This window comes from Cygnus olor, chromosome 18 (genome assembly GCF_009769625.2).
Source record: "Cygnus olor isolate bCygOlo1 chromosome 18, bCygOlo1.pri.v2, whole genome shotgun sequence".
In the NCBI taxonomy this organism is placed as follows: domain Eukaryota; kingdom Metazoa; phylum Chordata; class Aves; order Anseriformes; family Anatidae; genus Cygnus; species Cygnus olor.
In genome coordinates this window covers 1,910,529-1,927,866 of record NC_049186.1, presented here as the reverse complement: position 1 = coordinate 1,927,866, position 17,338 = coordinate 1,910,529, and the positions used below count along the sequence as shown (strand labels likewise).

Below are 17,338 nucleotides of genomic sequence, written 5' to 3'. Positions count from 1 at the left end.
GTGATGTTAAAATTACTAATCTCTTCTCAAAGTTGAATCTAACACCAGGAATGGAAAAAAAACTGCTGCTGCTTTCTCTGGATGCTTGTGTCAGCAGAACATCATGTCCTTTACCTGGCATGGAGGCTGCCTCTTCAGGAGGGTGTTACTCACCACCAGCTGGTGTGGCTGTCACTCAGTTCTCCCATCCAGACTTGCTGACATAGATGAATTTTTGGTCTTGGTGTGGAAACAAGAGTTGCCTTTGAACATAAAACAATGCGCCTTCTTCTCTTCCTCTTTTTTTTGTTACTTTGCTTTCTCTCCCTTCTTTTCATTCACTTGCCCATTCTCCATCTTTAAGGAACCAAATGCAGACAGTGGTTCCAGTAACTTCATGTTCCTTCTAGCCTGTAAGTACCCTGTAAGCCTGTATTAACCCCGCATCCGTAAGAAATCAATTACAGAAAAGTGCTAACTTTACACTGCGCACACTGAAATGACAAAATAGACAGCGAGGTAAGATGTGAAATTGTAATGAGAAGCTGTGCAGGCTTTTCTCTTTGAGAAGCTGCGTCTGCTGGACTCTTGGTAAGATTTGTTGTTTGTCTTTGATTACTGTTCTCTGTTAAATAGGAGCGCGTGTCAGGCTGCTGGAGGCTGATGATCAAGATGAAGAAACTTTTGTTACGGCATATTAGGAACATGAGAAATACCCAAACATCTCCTGGATTTGTTGTCTTTAGCTGCAAGGTGACTTCTGGAAATTCAAACATGCAAACATGCCGTACTGCACTTTTTTAGGCAAATAGATTCTAAATTTGAGAATCTTACTACAAGCTTATGGTATTCTCAAAACTGAGACTAGGTTTGATAAACAGTCATTTAGCAGATGCTTGCAGCCGTACAAGGATATCTAATCTGAATTGGCTTCAGTAGGAGTGGTGGGGCGTGGAGGGAATAGAGGCTGCTTATTAAAGGACAGCAGCAGCAAATACCAAGCATTTTTGTATACAACCTCTGGCCAGAGTCCAACTTGTAACATTCCCTAGACAACTGGTGTTGAGATGATGAGAAGCATCTAAAGGGGAATGGAGAGGCTGTAAAGCAGCCTTGTGAATAGTAAAGCCAATTAATACTCCTCTGTGCTAACCCAAACTATCACTTAGACCTCTTCGTTACAGAAAATTAGCCAAGTAATTAAAGCGTTCTTTTAATTACAGGTCTCGGCTGTAAATATCTGTTTATAACTGGCAGAAGACTTGCTCAGTTGCATCTGGGAATAAGTCCCTTCTGTTCTTCGCAGCCGTTGTTGTGAGGAGGACAAAGGCCTGTTGTTGGGGCTCTCACTTACGCAGTTACTTTCTCCTACAAACAACTTAAGTGCACGCATCCGTGGTTTGGTGCCTAAGTGGCCACTTGGTGTGAATCGAAGCAGTGCTGCCTGCAGAACCGAGCAGCAGGTCGGCTTCCTGGGTCTCGTGGAATCAGTCCCTGAGGAGAACTTGCCCAGGTGCCAAGGTGGTGGTGCCGTGTCTCCTCCTGCCGGGTGTTCAGCTCCTACAGGGCCTCCTGCCCCCAGGTTAGCTTCTCGTCCCAGGGCCTCCTGCTGATCAGGAGTGACAAAGACTGATCCTCCTGGGGCAAGGGAAAGGTCTGAGTCCCAGCATGGAAAAATACTGGCTTGTTTGGTTCGTTTTCAGTATTTTAAATCACTGAGAGGTGATCTGTAATAGGGTAGATTAGACAAGCTTAATCGGGTCACCCCAGTGTATTGCAGATGCTTGTCTTCACACACCTTGTTCCTGTGCAGTAGGGACTGTGTGCATGGGCAACAAGACGAGGAACAGTCTTCCGCAATTTCAGAGCTTTTTTTGTACCTGTTTGTGTCCTTCTCTCCTATGTGAGTGCCAGAGCTACATCTCAGGTCCTGCATAGCCCCTGCTCTGCCGGGGAAATCAGTGACTCCCTGGGCTGGTGCTAGATGGGTGCCAGCCCTCACAGTGGGACGTCAGCAACTTTAAACTACTGCGAGTGTCCAGAAAACAGAAATCGCCACTGCAGGAAGAGGCGGTGGTGTAGCCTAGTGCTGTGTCTGTACAAGATGTGTAGCTGGCAGTAAGAGGAGTGACCGTTTCAGTGCTGTTTTCCTTTAGAACAGTGCTTCTGTTAGGATAGGTCTTCCACAGGCAGGCGTTTGACCTGCCGATACAATAGAAGTTGCCCCTATAGGTGAGCCACGTGGGAAGAGCACACCGCTCTCCTGGAAGTCAGACCTCGCCTCCCATGCCTGGACTTTGCCTCTTTGCTTTGTGACCTGCGAGTCATCTCCCACTGTGCTGGTTTTGCATGTTTTCAGATGGTAATCTGCTCAGCAGAGGAAATGCCTTTTACTTCTATGCGAGATTTAGGTTAGAGTAGCTTGGGGAAAAAAAGGTGCAGCTGGTTGAGAAGTCAGTCGGTAATTCTTGCTAACCAAATTGTAGCTGAGATGAATTTGCCTGAAGAATACTTTCCTTTATTGAAAATGACACTGTAGGTTCACATCCAGTGAATTTAAAATCATGTAGAAACTTTAAAGTGTTCTTGCTAGCTAAGGTTTTCCTACTTTACATGTGCTTGAAGCTTATTCAAAGCAGAAGCTTTGCTGCTGTGGGGACTAGTGCTTTAACTCCAGATAATGCAAAAATTTACCTGTGACCCTCAGACTTCATTTGACCCGTCTCTAACGTAGTTTGTACGAAGGGAGAGAGCTTTCAATTAGTTAATGGAATAACCTCGTACATCCAACTTGAGCCTAGTACTAAAGATGGCTTGCTTGGCTGATTCCACCTGGTGTGCCTGGCATATTCCATAGATGGAGCTGAGATTTGAATTCGGTCTCCATTTTTTTCTGCTAGTAATGGAATTGAAACCAAAATAAGGGGTGAAATTATGACCTTACTGCAATCATTAGCAAAGTTGCCATTGACTGAAGTAAGGCTAGGATCTCAGCCAAGGGTTTTCAGTGTTTAATTTATGGTAACATATTAATTGAGTTGTATTAAAACAAGGTTTTGAAAAAGTTAATCTTTAGCTTCGTGATACCATTTCCATTCCATAAATATTGTACATTGTGTTACTAGAAGTTTTACCTTTTTTGGGCAGGTTGGTAGAGGTAGAAGATCTTAATTTATTTTTTATAACTCGTGTTTGCCCTCCTGGGAAAGAATTAAAGCGTGCAGATGTCCTTATTTCTGTAAATGAAGAGGACTTTATCCTAAATCTTCTAATTCTTTTAGAGTATATGGCAGCAAAGCTATCTAGCTCTGTATCCTGCAGGAAATATTTGGCATACTTGTAAGCTCCAGGGAGAGGAGAACTAGGATGATAGCATCCATTAGTATTGCTTTTGAATGAGAACTTGCATAAAGACCTCTAAAAATCTCTATTAGATTTAAGGACTTTTAGCAAAAGGAATGTATTGCAAGCTTTTGACCTTCCCGTGCCACACGAAGCTGTGCTGCTGTGTATGCCAGAAAAGCCTCTGGATTAGTGGACTCCTCTAAAGCTGGGTGCTGCCCTTTAGGAGGCTAACATCTGGACTGTATTTACTGTGCGTTTTCTTTTCACTGGATGTGTCAGGGTAGGTTTTCATCTTTAAAATTTAATAAACTGTTTCTGTAACTTAACAGAAAAGATTATTTATCTAGTTTTAAAGTCACAGCTAGCAATGTGTTCCCAAGCTCTGATGACAATAAGAACAAATTGTATTGGTTTAAAATGTAAATGTGTGTTTTGTTGTACTTATTTCCTTACTTCTGTTACCTGCTGGAGTAGTTTTAGCATTAAGAGTATTTTTAATATACACTTAGAAACAGGCAACACTGCTTTTATTATCACTTGTAGTCATAAATTATGTTAATATGAGCATTACACTAAAGGGGAAACTAGAAATAAAGACAAATTGGGAAGCAAGAATGGGCATTGGAGGTATATTTTCTGCTTATTGATCTTCACGTTTGTCTGTTACAATTTTCTATGTAACAGATGTAGGGGCCTGGTAGAAATGGGATTTTTCACTGAATTAAAAAAAAAAAAGTGTATTTCCCCTTGTAGCGGTCCCAAAGTACACCCAGTTTGTGTAGCATATTGATGGTATCTTGGCAAAAAGGAAGCCCAGTTATTCATTAGCTAATTCTTGGAGTAGTTGTCTTTGTAACCAGCTCTCCAGGTTATACATTCCACGTTTATTTTCCATGCATTGAGCAAAGCTGGTGTAGCCAACACGTTTTGAGGGGCCTGCCTTCTGCTCCTGCAAGTTTTTCAATAGTCAAGTATTTGCGATTTCTGCATTTTTCTTCTTGTGTTCTGTTCCGATTATATCCATTTTCTCGTGAGGAAAACCAGAACAAAAATGGTTTGACAGGACGAGGTGGGTGCTTCCGAGCTGCAGATACCACCAGTAAAATCCGGTGCCCTGGGTAACCTCTGGTATGGCAGACCGCAGTCCGGTAACTGAGGCTGGGATCACGTCCCATAACCTGTCTGCACAACCGTTTCGTTCAGTGCTCTCAGTTAAGTGTCTGCCACAAAACCTGGTCACTGTTCTGCCAGGTCAAACACATCAAACGCCACCAGAAATTCATGCCTAAAGTAGGGGCTGCTAGGAACTAAGCACCTGAATAAGTGCAGGCGAGCTGCAAAACTGGCACACGGCGTGGTGGGGGAAGGCATTAGGAAGACTGCAAAAGAATGTGCTTAAATTCCCCCCAGCAAATTCACACTTCTGTTTCAGAATTGTAGCTGAGAGGTTTGGAAGCATGTGCAATGTATCCTTGCCACTTTTCTGGAGTAGCTGGTTTCTGAACGCTAACTTGAACAACCGTTGAACGACACAAGAACTTCCACTCTTCCAGCGTAGCCCCGCATAATGAAATGCTTTTTAGTTTCGTGTACTTAGCGCTGCCAGTGGTGGTCTCCATCTCGTGCGGAATGGGCTTCTTCAGCAGGACTGAAATGCTGTTGAATCATGGCGAAGTCGGGCCTGGCAGTCCCCTTGTGTGGATTTATTTAATGGACTGTATTTAACCAGATCTAGGTTTAAAAAGACTTGTGCCATCATTTGTGGTCACTGTGACAGATGTGGCCAGACCTCTGCCTGTACCATCGAGGCAGCTCCTTGCTCTGAGTTTGGGATGCCCCTTACGTAAATCTGGCACTAAATTCTGTCCAACAATCTGCTTTCAATCTGCCTCTGTCTTAATGTTCCACATCTGCTCTCCCTGTTGATCTGCGTGCTGTGCCACTGCCCTAACTCACTTGGTGCTGAAGCTGCAGCCCCGTGGCTGTAAATGTATTTGGGGCTCGCTAAGAGCGAGGTGAGCAGTGCAGAGAGGCTGGATGTTTAAAATGTTCTACTGGGCTTTGGAACTGGCTTCTAGAGATGCTAAGCGTTTCCATCAGCCCAGTAATCCTCATAACCGGGTCCTGGGATATAAGATACACTAACTGTTTAATAATTGAAATATATATGTATCCGCACTGTGAAAAAAAATCTGTCTCAGTCTTTGTGATCAAGGCAAAGAACAAGTCTGTTTCTCATTACTTACGGTAATGTATGAATCCAGGCATACAGTCAGAAGCTTTTAATCAAACTAATGTTATATATTGTATCAACATCCTAATGCTGAGGAGATCTTTAGGATGTAGAAGGTATTTTAAACAAATACTTTGCAGTTCCTTGCCACACCACTGCTTTTGGATTTAGATGGTTACTGGGGTTCTGTTGCGTAGTCTAAGCCATAAATGGAATGAAATGAGGTTGTTTTAAACAAAGAATTGATATACTGTTGAAAATTAACTTTGAGGAAAATGTTTAAAATGTTTTGCAGAGGTGAATCTGGTGCCGGGAAGACTGAAAACACTAAGAAGGTTATTCAATACCTTGCTCATGTTGCTTCCTCCCATAAAGGAAGAAAGGACCATAATATTCCTGTAAGTTGGGAAATCTTCTTTTGTTTTTTTCTATTCTTTTGGTAAACTGTCATCTTCGCTTGGAAAAAAAAAACACTAAACCTTTTGAATCAAAGATAAGCTGTAATATAATCCCCGTTACTTTGATCAACTATTATTTTCTCTTTGTTGGTGGCTAAAATGAGTGGTTATGTCAAAATTTCCAGTTAATGTTAGCTGTTTAACTGCTTTTGTGAGATTATGGGCTTTATGCAAGAATTGTAACTAGAAACAGTATCAAAACTTTGCTACGTCTGCTTGGTTTTCAAAAAAAACTTCATTAACTCTGGTGATTCCTAGTGGATTTATTTCCCATTACATGCAGCTTTTAGTACTAGCACATGTGAACAGAATTTCTTTCAAAACTTAACTTGGGGAAAACCATCAAGTTTAAAAATTGCCATAGACCTTCTGTATCTAGAAATCAGCAGCTAATGAAAAGCTTGGCTTTATTGCATTACCAACAGGAGGGTATATGTTTTTAAGTTGGAGAATCTTGATTTTTTTTTTGTAGCAAATCGCTAACTCTGATCTATGCAGAGCTTTATTCAAATTTGCTGCTAATCTCTTCCAGAATTTGCACTGAATTTTTAGCAATTCACAAAACATGAATGGGTTTAAATATCTGTTACTATGAGGACTTGGAACACTTAGCAGCAGAGTATTTATTTGTCTTTACTACAAGGAAGAAGCTAGCTCCAGTCAGTGCTGGTGTATGCCTGCTTTTCTCCAGGAGTACCGCAGGCATCTGTGGTGGTTGGAAGCTTTCAGGCTGCATCTTCTGACTTAGCAGAGACATCTGTAACTTTTCTTGTGTATGGCACGTAGCACTAAGGTGCTCAGTGGGATCATAGACTTGTTCAGTGTGTCAGGACTCAAGCTCCTGGAGAAAAAGGAGATGACTTTTGACCAATTTGTGAAGAAAAGAAAACCAAGAATTTGAAGGGGGAGAGGAAGAAAATTGCTCTGCAGGCAGACTTGGAGAAATCTAGCTGAACGTATGGAGGGAACATGAGGGAACATGAGTCTTCACTCTAACTGAAAGCAAATAACGTGACCCTATGTATTACTTGTTGAAAGTGTTGCTTGTTTGTTACACAGGGGAGATGAAAATTAGTCTTTCTCAATGTACATCATGCAGTCTGAATGAGCTGCAGGTTGTGCCTACATCAGTCACAGGCCTTAAAAAGAAGTTTCTTGCAAGGGAGTGTCAGCAGCATTGGGCATGTGTGCATGGCATTGCGTGGTATGTTGGGAGAGGATGGGGCTCCGCAGAAAGCTGTTCAGAACGTTATCCATCAGACTTGATTTTCTGTGTGGGTTCTGGTTCATGGATATTACTGGTTTTCCACTGCATAACTTTCAACAAAACCAGCAGCACCTTCTTCAATTTCTACATGAGTAAGATTGCCCACAGCTTTCTGGGGGAAAGTGAATTACGCAGCGTGGGTTTGTAGCAACTACTCTTAAATATTCTACTGATAGAATATCTTAGGATATTAGATATCCTAGATACCTAATTAGATATCTCAGGATGCCTCCATTTGAAAGAGTTCCAGAAGTCTCTCATCCAGGTGCTTTTCAGAATGGGTCTCCCTTCAAAGCTAGATTACGTTGCTCAAGACCTGGCTGAGCAGAAGATTTTGAAAAACTCAAGGGATGAAGATTATACGGCCTGTCCAGGAGCCTAACCACTTGAAGCCCTCTTTCTGAATGTCTAAAAAGTACTGGCTATTTCTTTGGCCTTCTTTGTGCTGCATTTCCGCAAGCACTTGGTGCCAGTACACTAGCTAGGAGAAGCACCCCTTCCTGAGCTTTGTCAGCACAACAATTCCTGGGGCTGCTCGCTGGGCCTGCGAGCTGATGCAGGCTCAGGCTGCTGTTCTCAAAGTCAGCCTGGCTTTAACTGAAACGTGTTTTCTCCATTGTGCTTATTTTATGGCTGATATGAGGCGAGGGGACGGGGAGAGAGGAAAGTTGGGGTAGAAAACGTCAGGGAGGGGAAGGATGAGTTGCCTTTTTTAATGCAGCGTTGTCAAATTCAGTTTAAACCCCTGGTTGAGCTGCAACTTAATTCTGTACTTAGCAGTGCCATCACATAGGGTAGTGGTGCTTATCTCAAGAATTTAGGAGATGGTTGTTGCAATTGGCTGCTTTGTGAGCCATTGATGACTGGCATGACGGAGACTGGAAGACTTTTATTCTTTGTAAAAGGCAGCTTAGGCACAAAAAGGAACAGGTTAATGTCCTGAATGAAAGTTCGGTGCTCTGCTCACGCACTTCATTCACTGCAGTGCCACGGTAAGCGCCGAGTTAAGCAAATACTTACGGAAAAATGCAGATTGGTTTACCAAACCAGCTTTGAAAATACAAAGGAGTCTTTCCTTTTTCTGTATCAATTTGTTTTTATTTATGGCAGACAAAGAATATACAACCTCCACAACTAACACTGAAAAGCTAAGTAGTGCCAGAACTGGAGTTAGATGTGCAGTCCTTGTTCCTTTTTACATATTCACCAGCAGGCTGTAGAGGGCTGGTGGTGATCTGTAACACCGTTCTGTACAGCATTCCTCTTCTGCTAAATAGGCTTGTTAGACTGCTAGTCATGGATTTATTTTTATCCATCCTGATAAATAATTATTGCTGACATGCATTAATGATACTTCTAAATGCTGCATGGATTTTTTTCAGAAGCATTTTGCACGCTGATGAATGAATAATTATTTTCCCAACACTGTTCTGAAGGCTAGGGTGGATTTTATGCCTGTTTTGCCTGACAGACAGACTGTTGTAAAGCTGTTAGAAAAAATGTAGCTGACGGTTCGACACCTCAGGCCGTGGCCAGAGTAGCACTGGTGTTCTGCCATGTCCCAGCTGCTCACCAAGTGCGTTTTTGGGAAGAGCAGGTTGTGAAATGCTTGGCTTTTGCAAGGAGCATCACGCAGGAGCTGTGCCTGTCCTGTGGAGGACAACGTTGTCACCTGGGGCATTCAGCTGCTCGTCCGTGAGAGTTTTTCTTCCCGACAGTGCTCTCTCCTCTCCTGCTAGCTAGTAGCTGTGTGCCCGCGGATGAGTCCCGCCAAGTCCCTGGCATGTCGCTCTCAGGCAGGGTGCTGTGGGAAGGCAGTCAGTAACGCATTGTAACCACGGAGAGAGGAAATACCGTGCTGAACAGCCTTAAAACTGCAGCTTCCCAACTTGAGCGTTGGAGTCCATAGCCACGCTGTCTCTCTCGTTCTCTGCCCAAGATACTGTCCTGGGCGCTGTGCTAGGCAGCGAGGGTGGGAGGTGATGTATGTAGAAGAGAAGCAGTGTTATTGGGGGGCTCGGCAGAGCGAGGTGAGGCTAGGCTAGCCCCTGAAATTAGGAAGAGAGGCCAGGCTTTCTAGAGCCAGCTAACGGATGGGAGGCAGCTGTACTTGCACCCAGTTATGAGCATAGGCTTATCTACAGATTGAAGGCGGGAGGAAAGTGAGCCTGAATCCTCGCCCAGGGCATGCTTGGTTGAGCTTGGGAAAGGGCACGTGTACAGTCCCCTTGGTGTGGAGCAAGGGAGAGAAGCTGGAAGGTGTTTGTCTAAATCACGGAAAGCTTTAGCTTCACATCCCACAAGTCTGAGCTCTGAAGAACTTGGGTCAGCAGGATGTTAAGAACTTTGCAGGTAAAGCTGAGTGTTTCGCTGGCAGAGAGCATATCATGGTTTATTCCGTGGTTATGGTGCTGTGTGTGGAGCAGTCTTACAAAGATGAGCACTGTGCTGAGGCTTTGGCATCTCAGACCAAAGGTAACCTCGCTGGCATTATTTGGTCTGCTCAGCTGCCCCCTGTTCCTGGGCCACAGGCAGCACTGCCTTCGCTCTCAGTTGTCCTTCTGCAGGCCCAGGAGGTGGGGAGAAAGTATGTTTGGAGGAAGAGAACAAGGACAGGTAACTGGTGAGTTCGGGGAGGAGGCTGATCCCTCTGGAGAGGGGCTTGGGCAGGTTAAGCAAGGAGACGTGGAGGAAAACGAGTTCTCGTGAGCTCATCACTCGCCTGTATACTGAGGTGGGAGTAAGAAAGGAATGAAATTGTGGTATTAAGGAGCGTGTTGCAGAGCTGCTTTAGCGTGGTTACATAGCAAGCCTTAATTCTGGCCCTTGGGTTCTGCTTTAGTTTGCAAACAGGTTTTGGATAGGGAGGGAAGTCAGTGCAAAATAGAAGAAATGCCAGAATGCACACCTGACCTGGCACAAGGAGGAGAAGTGCTCTCTGTCGCTTGCTGCCCGGGGTGGTCATTAACCGGCGTGTGCTACCGGCCGACTGAGGCTGGGGAATGGTCTGTGCCTGTAGACTGCGGAGGGGCCTGACCCTCTTCGTGGTCAGATAGGTGAGAGCAGCAGGTAACAGACGGACTGCCAAGACTCAAAGCAAGTAGCTACGTTCTGTGAAAACTGTATCCAGCCATCACTGACTCTGTTTGCACTCATCCAAACCAGAGCTAGACAATACCAAGATGAAAAGAATTAGACTTTTTTTCTTTCTTTCCCCTGCACCAAAGCCCTCCCACCCCACAAAACCTCTATTTTCACGAAAATCCAGCTTGCACGACGGTGCTGCTTTAAATTTCAGAAACGGCTATAGATACTTTCAGGTTTGTGACTGCATTATTTGCCTCTGCAGCTGAAATGCTAAATGGTTTAATTCCTTTCATTAAATTCAAAGAGATGAAATTGGTTTTGAAGCGCTGGATCTTGGGTAGGCCAGTTCAGGCTGAAGCTTCTCGTAGGGAGGATTTCCCAGATGGGCTTTAACTGCCCTGATTTAAATGCAGAGGAGTTGAACGTTGGTCTGGTGATGCTCAGCTCTACTCCTGGCGAGGGCAGAAATGGACACCCCGAGAGAGCAGTGATCTGCTCTGAACATGGGTAAATGAAATGTCTCCTAGGTGTGTCTATCCTCTTCCACTGAGTGCAGCACTAGTCTCCTGCTGGAACAGCTAACCTTATTTTTACATACCTTAGTTGTTCTCCAAGCGGGTATGATTCAGCTCTGCTAAATTCACCCCGCTTAGCTGAAAGAGCCAAACCGTTGCCAGCTGCTTTGAGGACCTCTCTCCAATTCTGTTACTTTGTGCTAAAACAGTTCTAAAGCTTTAGAATAATAGGCATAGAGGAAGTGTGCATCTGGCTTGGTATGAAAATCTCTTCCCCATATTTCACGGCATTTTCCCCATAGGCTCTGTGATGTGAAGCTCAAGATTGGAAAGCTTGCAGACAGAGTAATGGAAGTAATGATGGGATTTAAAATCTGAGCACTTCTGCAGAAACTCTGCAGAGTTGAATTTTGAGGGCTTTTATTATCTTTATTTATCTTCCATCCCACTTGGTGTTTTGTACCCTTCTTCCTGACAAACTTTGTAGGTTTTCAGTGTAAGATCTTGCTTCTTATGTGGATGGTCACTCCTGAAAGAAAGAAACAAGACTTCTCTCTATTGTAGGCTTTGCAGTTGTGAAGTACATGTTGTACAGCACAGAAAGAAAACCTCAGGCTCCTTCAGGATGGCTTTCCTCCTAGGTTCTGTCATAACCTGCTTGGTATTTTTGAAGAATAATGATCATCTTATCCATACCAAACCACCTTGCAAGGGCTAAGACTGGAGAAAGTTACTTAGTGTTGTGGGTTTCTTTGTTATTTGGCAAAAATGTGGAAAACCGTGTGAAACTAATAATGCTGTCGCTCTTTTTCCTTGTTATTCAAGGTCCATCTGTCATCTTGTATTTTATTTGGAATTAGTTCTTTGCATAAACACAGGTTTTAGCATTTTGCGCATGCAATGACAAGTGAATAACTTTCTAAAATTAAATAAGTTTCTATGAAGTGAGTTTATAGTTAAACTAAACCTACTGACATTAATAATTTGGGATGTAACTTGCAGCTGGAATGCTTGCTTGCTAACATTTGCGTTTGTTTGTTTGCAATGAACAGCCCGAATCACCTAAACCCGTGAAACATCAGGCAAGTGTTTTTCTTTATGCTTCTAAAGTTTTGTAGGTCAACTTAATACATTATTTCTACTATTTTCTATCCATTTGTATTTACCTGTACAAGCTTTCCCACATGCTTTATTCAGCTAATAGTAAATTTAGTAACTGTTTAATGGCTTCGTTGAGAGAATGGACAGAGGCTCTTCGGCACCACCAAGCACTCCCACCCACCGGCGGGGGCTCTCCTCCTCTTAGCTGAACTCCTCTAGCAGGCTCTGCGTCAACGTGCTGCTGAGAGTACAAAACTTTTTAATGCTAAATAACCTACTAAATAAATGGCAAGGATCAATGGAAGTGACAAAATACTTCTGGTTAACGTGTGATTTTGCCTGAATGTTTTTATAGCTGCTTGGGTAACCAGAGAAAGACTTGATTCTCAAGCGCGTAAGGCTCACCTGAAATCGGGCATCTCCCCTGACCTACTGAGGTGATGCTCATTCACTGTTGCTGCCTGAGTTAGCGTTTCCTTGTTGGAGCTTGAGCTGCCCTTAGCTCCAGCCAGCCCACGAGTGAGCAGCTAACGCTGCCTGCTCCCCAGTGCCTACCCCGCAGGCAGCAGGAATCGCAGCGCTGCTGGCGCGTAAAGGGGCACAAAGAGGAGGGCTGGGTGGAAGCTGAGGGTAAGACTGTGGAAAGAGATAAGCGATTTGTTCCCACGTGTTATGCAAGGTACACACTCCAGTCTCTAACCTGAGGTGGTAAGTGATGCCTTTTTGTCATGGGCACAAGCCTTTAAATAAAGAGAGAGCTTTGCAAGAGCTCCGTGTGGTGTGACCAAGGCCTGGTAACTCAAGAAGCTGCCACGAGTCAGTTCAGCTGATTGTATTCCCCCCACCCTGCATTTTCTGAAAGCTGGCTGTGGTGCAACTTGGAGGGGGGAGGAAAGAAACTGTGGTTTATTGGAGACCCAAGTCCCATGGACAGCTGTGATGCCTTTGCTAGTGTGTGGTAACTTGCTAAGCCTCTGTAACCCAATCATGTGTCTGAGCCCCCATGGTCTCATTTTCAGAAGTTACAGACATTCTTAGTATTTAACCTAATCCTTCCTCCATCCAAACCTCAGACAGTTCTAAGTTTTTCTGTTGTTTTTTTGCTAAAGAATTTCTCTGTTCCAAAAATAAATGGAAGAGTTGAGTTTAACCCTCCTTTTGCTTAGAATTAGCCTGCCAGGGTTGAGATACGCTGCTTGTTGCCAAACACTTGAAATGTGTCAGTGGAAACATGCTAATCCAGAAGTGTTGATATTGCATAAACCATAATCATTAACATTTTTGTTTCAATGTCATTTTGAACTACAGAGTGGATCCCTGTTGTATGTGAGTAGCATGTAGTTTCCCTGCCTCACTCAGGCTTCACAACGAACCAAGTCACTGGGATGCTGGTTTTTCTGAAACTGAGACAATAAGCCCTCCTTATCTTGACGCCGCCCTGCATGAAATGTTGCATGACTTCACTTTTTCCACAATATTGCGATACTGCTTTTTCCAAGTTCTGGTTAGATGCCTATGCTGGAGGTATGCCTACAGGCCAAACTTAAACTCTTTCCAAAGCACTAAATGCTTCTAAAAAGATTTTTGAGTGTAAAGCAATCTATCTAGAGATGAAAACTAGGCAATCCATTTTAAAATTTCCACCGCTATTCTTCTCCGAAGCTGTTCTGCACTGCGTGAGAGGTTTGCTCTTAGATGGCCACGAGAAGTCTGCTTGTGAACGACAACTGCAGCGGCTCGCTAGGCTGTGATCGCTGTTTGTCCTCGCTGTTTTCACCCACGTCTGAAGACACAACTGAATGTTTTCTTCAGATCCCATGGGATGCACGTAGATGTGCTCTTAAGAACTCCACATTCAGTTGCAGAGCTTGAGTACAATTATTTTATGACTTGCTGCAGAAGTTCCCATGCACGAAGCTGCATTACTGTTGCGGTGCACAGAGGCACTTCAGAGCACGGACGTTGCGTGCCTGGACCGCGCTGCTTGCGTGCAGCACCGTGACGCTCTTCAGTGGAGCTGGATTTTGAAGTCAGTGTGCTTTCTTTTCCAGAATAGCTAGAATTTGAAATGTAAGCTGGGACATGCTTGCTGCGTTTAATATACGTAATGTGGTTTATTTCAAGCTGTGTACAGCATGGTAAGCAAGCTTCCCACTTCTGGTTTGGTGTCTGAACAGGAGCTGGTCGTGTGGCTGGGAGAGGGGACGGGCGGAGTGGTGTCAGCGAATGCTTTTCCACTACCTGCTGCCTTTACGCAGCAGCCAGTTAGGCTATGAATTGCAGATGTCCATGTAGCAGCGATAAGTGATCTAGTGTTCTTCCAGTTGTGATTTATTTTTTACAGTCCTTAGGAGCTCTTTTAAATAGATAATGGTGATAGACCTAACCTGCGGTGTGTAGGCATGCCTGCGGTGTGTGGCCTGACTAGCGGAGTGTTCAGGGCTGAGATGAACACAGCCATTTCTTCTTTAGTTACTGCAGAGTTCAGAGAATTTGTAGTCCCAAAGGGAATATGTTTGGATGTAGACAAGCTTTGGGCAGATAGCCTGAGGTCCCATTAGAGAATGAGCAGCCATTTGTTTGCAGAAGGACTTGAAATATATTTGAATATAAAAATAAAAGCCTCTTTCAGGTGTTAACTAGTGACTTTTAAAAATTCCTATGTTAGAATTGACCTCGTGGAAGTCTCAAGAGACTTACTTCCATTCTTAATTGCTCAGTGTGCGGTCTTCATCCATGCTATAAATAATTGGAAAAAGCAGGTTTAAGAACACAAACTTCAGTTTTTAAAACTACATTCCAGAGACATACAGCTTCATTTTTTTCTTAAACCATCCTTCACAGCAGGAAAGCAATATCATATTTTCCTATGTGCATACATGCCTCTTGGGCTCATGGAAGCAGCACAGACGGTTTTTGTTACCAGACCTCTTCATGGATAGCAATTGTAGAAGCTGTTGTGCAATTTCCTTAAGATAAGTACTTTGATTTCCACATCCATTGGCTTGAACTTAAGGAAGCATTAAAAAAAATGTGTTAAAGCTGCTGAGCAATTTTGGTTGAATTGGGCAATTTGAAAATGATCTTTGTGTTCGGCGTTGCTCGGTTCCCATTATGCCATTGTGGCGTACTTTTCAGGTGCATTCACTTTAGGTCAGATGTTGCAATGACATCAATGTAAAGCTGATGGAAAATGAGCACTTTGCTGATTTAAAAGTCGATATGAGAAATACGAGTACGTTGTCAAATCACTAACGAGATGGTATATGAGTCACCTTGCACTAAAATCTTAAAAATTAAATTTAATTTTATTTCTCTCGAGCATTTGAAGTCTGTGCCTACTTTCATTAGCCCTAAATGTGAATTTTGTTTTCCACATTCAATGATTTATGACATCCATTGACTCCTGTTCGGTCACCTCTGTGTGTGTACGTGTGTGTGTGTGCGCTCTTAAATGACAACACAAAACACATTCTTCACTGGTTGGAAGAGACTATTGGCAGATCTAGCAGTGAGGGGGAAGGATGGTAACCTCCTTCTGAAGACGGTATGACTGCCACAACCTGGGTAAAATGACTGTCAGGAAGAAGCAGATTATAGGAAGCCTTCATCACCCGAGCACTGTGTTTATGTCCATTTGCTTTTCTGTTTGTATGGTTTTTAGGGGGAGCTGGAGCGTCAGCTTCTTCAGGCAAATCCCATTCTGGAATCCTTCGGGAATGCAAAGACGGTGAAAAACGACAACTCCTCCCGCTTTGTGAGTTACTCCTTTTCTATTTACAGTCTGTAAATCTTGATTACTGTTCATGGAGAAACTCCTTTTTAGGAGCTTAAGTAGTATCAGAAGTTTTCTTTGCTCTTTCCTCAGTGACTTCAGGTTCTGTTATAAGGCTTTCTGCGTTGTGTTGCAGTCACTGAAGATGCATCCTCGTTGGCTTTTGGCAAAACTTGCTTTAATTTTATCTAGTTTCCAACCTCCACTATCCTTGAAATGATAATAGCATTAGTAACATAATGAATGCAGCTATGCTGTCAATATAAACTATGGTTTGCATACACAGATTACTGCTTTATATCTATAAAGGATGAAGGAATACAGTATCTCTAGGACTTGGCTAAATATGTAGCCTTCCTGTCAATAGCTGTGACTGTAGTGATTGGTTTAGAGAGATCATCCTCAATTAAAATAAAGCACCAGACTTGCATATAAAAACACTTCTAAATCTCGGTGTGCTTCTGACCCCTTTGCTGAAGAGAAGCCAGAAAGTGTGACTTATCTTCAAGGTGTAGGGCATTCTCACGCAGCAGGTTGAGTTTTGTTGGGTCAGTGCCTCGTTTTATTGGTAGGTAACTCTTTGTGTGTTCCATTGTTCGGAAACCAGCAGTGGAATTTGGGGTGAATAGCTATTTACCACTTTTTTAAAAATTTCCCTTAAGAAAAAAAGCAGTCTCCTGTTTTCAGGGGAAAAAGGTTTTTAGTACTGCTTTATAACTGTGTGGGAGGCATTAAGTATTTTTTTTTTTTGCAAGAACTGAACTAAAATTTACAGAACAAATGAAAGATTTCTTGGCTGCCTTGACGTTTCAACGGTTGCTTGGATTTATTTGTATGAACTCAGCTCAAGCGATAAGGACTCTGGAAGGTTGCATGATTAAATCCTTCAGATTTATCAATCAAGGAGGGAGAGCAGAGTACTGTAGAAATTCAACTTCAGTAACTTTTTATAGCCACATTACTTAAACTACTGGCTGATGCTCGTATAAGTTGCATTAGGATTCATAATATCAACAGGTTTCACTGTGCAATAATTCTTTGTTCCACTTCTCGAATCCATCAAAGCTTGTACTAATTTAATGAAGATACTTTTTTCCTGCAAGATGTTAGCATCTGCTCTGTGTTATGTTGAAGCCTGCATTGCCATCATGAACATAATCACTCAGATGGCTCCAGCTCTATTTTTATAAAGGAGCAAGTATAATGCATTCCAGATGGTGTCGTCTTTATGCAAACAAAAAAAAAGATCTGACTTAAAAAATGTCTTCCCACAAAGTGAGAACTGCTGTTGTTCAGCACACACAGGCTTAACCGTCTTTACTGTGCAGCATGAAGAGGCCAGGCTGTCCCCTATTTGCTGATAATGCCAGGTAATACTGAAATAAGGCTAGTGTTCAGTCACTTTTTTCCCCTCACCTCTACAAAATGCATGTATTTCCTGTGTTTCAGGAAATAAAGCCCGGAGTTTGCAGTGGATAGGAAAGTTAGTTCTGGAATATGGACCTAACAAGACAAATGCTGCTTCCCTTCCTACGTGGTTTTAAAAAAGCCGTGTACTTCAGCGCTGTAATGGTAGCG

General features: G+C 43.2%; 1 protein-coding gene across 10 annotated transcripts in view; it reads left to right on the top strand.

The window, feature by feature from the left end:
• Window positions 1–17,338, top strand: part of MYH10 (myosin heavy chain 10) — a 103,117-nt gene that overhangs the window by 42,435 nt on the left and 43,344 nt on the right. For 7 of the 10 annotated variants that reach the window (XM_040530496.1, XM_040530506.1, XM_040530498.1 and 4 more), the window contains exons 5-7: window positions 5,853–5,955; window positions 11,937–11,966; window positions 15,650–15,742. In XM_040530496.1, the coding sequence (XP_040386430.1) occupies window positions 5,853–5,955; window positions 11,937–11,966; window positions 15,650–15,742 (226 nt within the window). The remainder of the gene's footprint in view (window positions 1–5,852; window positions 5,956–11,936; window positions 11,967–15,649; window positions 15,743–17,338) is intronic. The other 3 variants (XM_040530504.1, XM_040530503.1, XM_040530505.1) reach the window with 1 other exon arrangement.